This window comes from Myotis brandtii, unplaced genomic scaffold, assembly GCF_000412655.1.
Source record: "Myotis brandtii unplaced genomic scaffold, ASM41265v1 scaffold230, whole genome shotgun sequence".
In the NCBI taxonomy this organism is placed as follows: Eukaryota; Metazoa; Chordata; class Mammalia; order Chiroptera; family Vespertilionidae; genus Myotis; species Myotis brandtii.
This window is the reverse complement of record NW_005358650.1, coordinates 5,918,324-5,923,676: the sequence shown is the minus strand read 5'-3', so window position 1 is coordinate 5,923,676 and position 5,353 is coordinate 5,918,324. Positions and strand designations below refer to the sequence as shown.

The 5,353-nt window shown below is 35.2% G+C and overlaps 1 protein-coding gene across 4 annotated transcripts in view; it reads right to left on the bottom strand.

Moving 5' to 3' along the window:
• The window catches only part of MAN2A1 (mannosidase, alpha, class 2A, member 1), a 163,475-nt gene that overhangs the window by 76,765 nt on the left and 81,357 nt on the right, over positions 1–5,353 (bottom strand). For all 4 annotated transcript variants that reach the window (XM_005866447.2, XM_014539889.1, XM_014539892.1 and 1 more), the window contains 2 exons: positions 2,045–2,159; positions 714–781 (listed from right to left, as the gene is read on the bottom strand). In XM_005866447.2, the coding sequence (XP_005866509.1) occupies positions 714–781; positions 2,045–2,159 (183 nt within the window). The remainder of the gene's footprint in view (positions 1–713; positions 782–2,044; positions 2,160–5,353) is intronic.

Here is a 5,353-nt window from a genome sequence, read left to right as displayed (position 1 = left end):
CCCCTGTGGTGCGCACACGGGGCCATGGGCCGTGGAAACCCTGGTGGAAGCAGCTGCCAGCCATGCCCCCACTGCCCTACCCCCGCTGTGCGTGCTGCCAACTTTTGACGCCATTACAACATAAGGGTCAATTTGTATATTACCTCTTTATTATATAAGATTTGTAAGAGGTGATATTAAATTTCTCAATTTAAATAGTAAAAAGTTATATTACAAAAATACATTGTGTATCTCAGTATACTGGGTACTGACTGATGGATATGTGGTCATTTAAAACAGATGACTTTTTGAATAATTGCCAAAAAAATCATAAAGCATTTCTTTGTAAATCAGAGGCAGCCACCAATTAAATGCACCATTATTAGGTCAACTAATTAAGTTTTTTTCTTCATTTAAAATAAATAGGGATTAATTAAAAGAAAGTAAGTAAACAAAAAGTTAATCACGAAAGAACATACTATGAAAATAATCAATGTTACAAAGATAAGGTAATTTTTATCACAGCTGTATATTTACCATCTCTTGCCAAGTATGCATTAACTATTAGCAATGAACATGACACAGTCATGAGAGGAAATCCATTTTTCAGAAAATATTTTAAAATTAATAAAATGATTAAATGAAATACTATCTGCCAAATAGAAATCAGAATCATGAAAACCAAAAGAGTCAAGTCAGAAAAGAAGTAAAAGTATATGAGACATGTATTTTACCTTGGCTCAGCACTCAGCTTTATTATATTTTTTTGTGGCAGGGAACCTTGTGATTTTTGTTTCAAATCCTATAAAAATGTAAAGAAAATTTTATTTTAAAACAAGCTTCGATATGCAATATTACCTTGCAAAAATCTTTGAAAAGGCAAAATAAGAAAAAATTCCTCTTTGCAGCTACATAATGCCCAACAAAGTTCAAAATAAATAAGTCTTGTGTGTACTGTGTATGTGTATGTGCATGTGTATGTGTATGTGTATGTGTATATATTTAGACATCTAGTACAGTCTATATTACTTGGGACTAGAGTCCATATGGGTAGCTCCAATTAGGAACAAAATAAATCTAGTTCTAGAGATAATTTTGCAAAAAGTTTTACTACTTTACTTTTGTATCATTATGTGTCACATTAAGAAATGTATGTCTATTTACTGCATTTTTTAACTTTAGTATGAAAATGCATAATCAGGATCTGATTGTAAGCATCAGTATATGTAAATATCTGATTCCACAAATGTAAATTTAAATTACATATAAAATGTGAAAGTCTATCATTCACAAGATTCTAATGACACATAAATTATAATTTTAAAATATCTGAGTGCCCATGTGGAAATGTAAAGAGGGTTACAATCAAACATTTCTTCAACTCTTCTTCCTTTCAGTGTATGCTCTGTTTTATTAGCTCCTCTGATCCTAATAGTAACACTAGACAAGGTAGGTATTATCATCCCACTTTATGTTAAATGAATGAGGGCTCACAGATGTTATAACTTTTTCAAGGCCCATGCAATCAGGTGCAGAGGTTGAGGCAAACCGCTAGTCTCCTAAATCCTCAATCACTGCTCTACTGTTACACATCCCAGCACTGCCCATAGCCCTCATGGACTCATCCTTAAACCAGAAGATAAGTTAAGAGTACTCAAATTAAAGTTTACTAAGAACAGATTAAGGATTTATAGAAGTTCAAATATCAAGGGGATTCTAATTAATGCCCAGCAAAATAGCTATTTGTAATATCTAGTTACCTTACAATATCACCTTAATAGTGTTCTAAAAGAGTGTATGTTTCACATTCCTTGAAATAAGTTTATTATTTTATTTTTCACACTTAAATTTGGTCAGAACAAAGTACACACCATAAATCAAACACAGGCACACTTATAGGAAAGAACACACAAATAATTTATATAAAGTAATACAAATTATTTCAAATAATGTACAAAAAGTAATTATTTTTCAATGTCTTTTCACTAAGCTTCTCACCCCTTTTTTCCAATCAAAGAACAAAAGAATCACATTTTTATAATGGATATAAGAGATATCAACTAACCATGTCTAGGAGAGTATCAAAAGAGTATGATTCATATGAGTGTTTGTCCTTCAAAAGTAGTAGTAGTGTGGAAGATCCAATTATCTTCTTCAAATTCATTAATGAATGAAAGAGTCTGTGAATCAAAAATTTTATTAGTTTGAGAAATAACTTAAAAATCAGTATACAATATTTTCAATTTCTTTCAAACTGGTTGAAGCACCATTACCCCATTCCTGTAGTCACAAAGTGAAACCTAGAAAGAACCTTTTTTTTTTGGTAATATATTTTTATTGATTTCAGAGAGGAAGGAAGAGGGAGAGAGAGATAGAAACATCAATGATGAGAATCATTGATTGGCTGCCTCCTGCACGCCCGCCACTGGGGATCGAGCCCACAACCCAGGCATGTGCCCTTGACCAGAATTGAATCTGGGACCCTTTAGTCCATAGGCTGACGCTCTATCCACCGAGCCAAACCGGCTAGGGCTAGAAAGAATCTTTTTATGCCACCGATTACTAGTAAGTACTTAGAAGAAGAAAAAAGGTTAATCAAAAAATAACACTGATAAGAACTCACTTGAAATAGAAAAATTTCTGGACATGCCTGAAACACATAAATTTATTCAAAAAATTAAGAATAGAGTCATCATATGACCCAGCAATCCCTCTTCTGAGCATCTACTCAAAAAACTCGAAAACATTATTTGTAATGATATATGCACCCCTATATGCGGCATTATTCATAGTGGCCAAGACATGTAGTCTTCTAATGAAATGAGCAATGAAGACTAGCACATTTCCCCAAACACTTTCTCAGGATGTAAATAGCTTTCTTTAAAACAAAAGAAAACTAAACACAGTAAATGAGTTTGGAATACATTGGATACAACAAAATTTTAAATATTTCACATTTAAAATCAATGTGGGATTTTTCAGAGCCTCCAACTTCCTAACATGCCCTTATCCTATTATTATGGGACAGTTCATGCAATATCACTTAGAAATCACAATTTTCTAGTCTGTTATCATGCTACTGTTTCAAAGAGATGTCATCTTGTTTGTAATAACAAGTTTGATGTATATGTTAAGGGCCCTCACACTTAGCCCTTTGCTCATTTCTTTCTCCTACCTCCTTTAATTACAACTTGGCAAATTCTAAATCTTTCTGTAACTGACCTCATTAACATTTCTTCTTCTCTTCCATATAGCCCCTTTATCCACTTTTAAGCTGAGCATCTATTACAAATACTGTCCCAGTCTAATTCATTTTTATGCCATGATTAGAATTAACTTCCAAAAATATGCCATAATGTATCTTGTGCTCCAGTTTATAATTTTTTTTAATATATTTTATTGATTTTCCACAGAGAGGAAGGGAGAGAGATAGAGAGTCAGAAACATCGATGAGAGAGAAACATCGATCAGCTGCCTCCTGCACATCCCCCACTGGGGACGTGCCTGCAACCCAGGTACATGCCCTTGACCGGAACCGAACCTGGGACCCTTCAGTCCGCAGGCCGACGCTCTATCCACTGAGCCAAACCGGTTTCGGCTCCAGTTTATAATTATACTAGAGGCCCAGTGCATGAGATTCTCCTTACCACCCACCTGCAGCAGAGGCGGAAGAGGCTCCCGCCACCCTAGCTGCGCTCGCCAGCCGTGAGCCTGGCTTCTGGCTGAGCGGCACTCCCCCTGTGGGAGCGCATTGACCACCAGGGGGCAGCTCCTGTGCTGAGCGTCTGCCCCCTGGTGGTCAGTGCACATCATAGCGACTGGTCGTTCCACCGTTTGGTCAACTTGCCTTTTATTATAGCCTTTTATTATATAGGATAAACATTCAATCTACTGTTGAGAGCATGACTCTTAAAAGTCACCCTGTGATGGCAGAAGAGAAAGCTAGAAGGAGCTGTCATACCTGAACAGGGGACTTGCAGACTTCTTTCATAAGCATAAAAATAAGTAGGATCAGATTTATTCTGTTTTGAGTTGCTATTACTAGCAGCCAAATGCCATCCCTAACTCATACATTTCTTCATAGGGACATATCTGCTAACATTTGAATAAAAATTAGTCAAAGAACAAAAGAATCACATTTTGGAGGAAATGGACAAATTCTATATCTGGTATTGAGATCCCACCTATTTTCATTTGGAAATTTCAAAACACAGGTAAGAGAATTATAAATAAAGAGGCAGCATTGGGTGTCCTCTTGTTTTTGGACTGTGATTCTTTCATATATATATTTTAAATATATATATTTCTAGTAGGAATTTGTGGCCTGTAATTCTCTTTCATTGTGTTGTCTTTACCTGGTTATGGTATTAGGGTGATGCTGGCTTCATAGAATGAGCTTGGAAGTGTTCCTTCCTCTTGAATTTTTTGTAGTAGTCTGAGGAGGATAGGTTTTAGTAACATTTTACTATGGCCAAAGAAATTTGGGATTTATAAAACAGTATGTATATCCAATCTATGATAATAAAAGCATAATATGCTAATTAGACTGGACAGCCGAATGACCTCCGGACATCATTCCAGACGTCCTTCCGGATGAAGCTGTGACAGTGGGGGCTGTCACAATGAAAGAGAATTACAGGCCACAAATTCCTACTAGAAATATATATATTTAAAATATATATATGAAAGAATCACAGTCCAAAAACAAGAGGACACCCAATGCTGCCTCTTTATTTATAATTCTCTTACCTGTGTTTTGAAATTTCCAAATGAAAATGTCTGTGATAATGACTTGATAATTGTTTATGATGTTTCAGTGAAGTGTGAACTGCTCACAAAGCAAATTCGCAAATGTCAATACAATCTGAGAATTATTGTTGTGTGTTTTTCTTTAAGATGCAATTTGTACAGGAATGTTTTTGTAAGCTAAAAGTAATAGCAAACACATGGAAGATATAATGACAGGTATCTGAAAAGTTGATGAGACAGAAAATGTCCTGTAGCAAAAACTCAGTAATCTGTACCTAAATCTCTTTCAACATGGCAGCCAGAAAGCAAGGAGGCAGTGCAGGAGAAGGACTTCTCTTTATCCTCTTAGAAACTCAGGTCTGATTCTAAGCGGCCTTAAGTTTAAACTCTCAATAAACCAAGAAGATAAGTGAAAAGAAAAAATTGAAGATCTAACCTTACTTTCAAAAACTCTTGAAACAAACAAACAAACAAAAAGTTGCTTCTTGAGGGAAAAATACCAGCATCATTATCATCCAGTGAGTGTTTTCCACTTTAAATTCATCTTAAACCTCAAGAGATGGATTCCAAATACATATGCCACAAGAAAATTGAGAAGATATTCAAGATACTACCTTGAATTTAT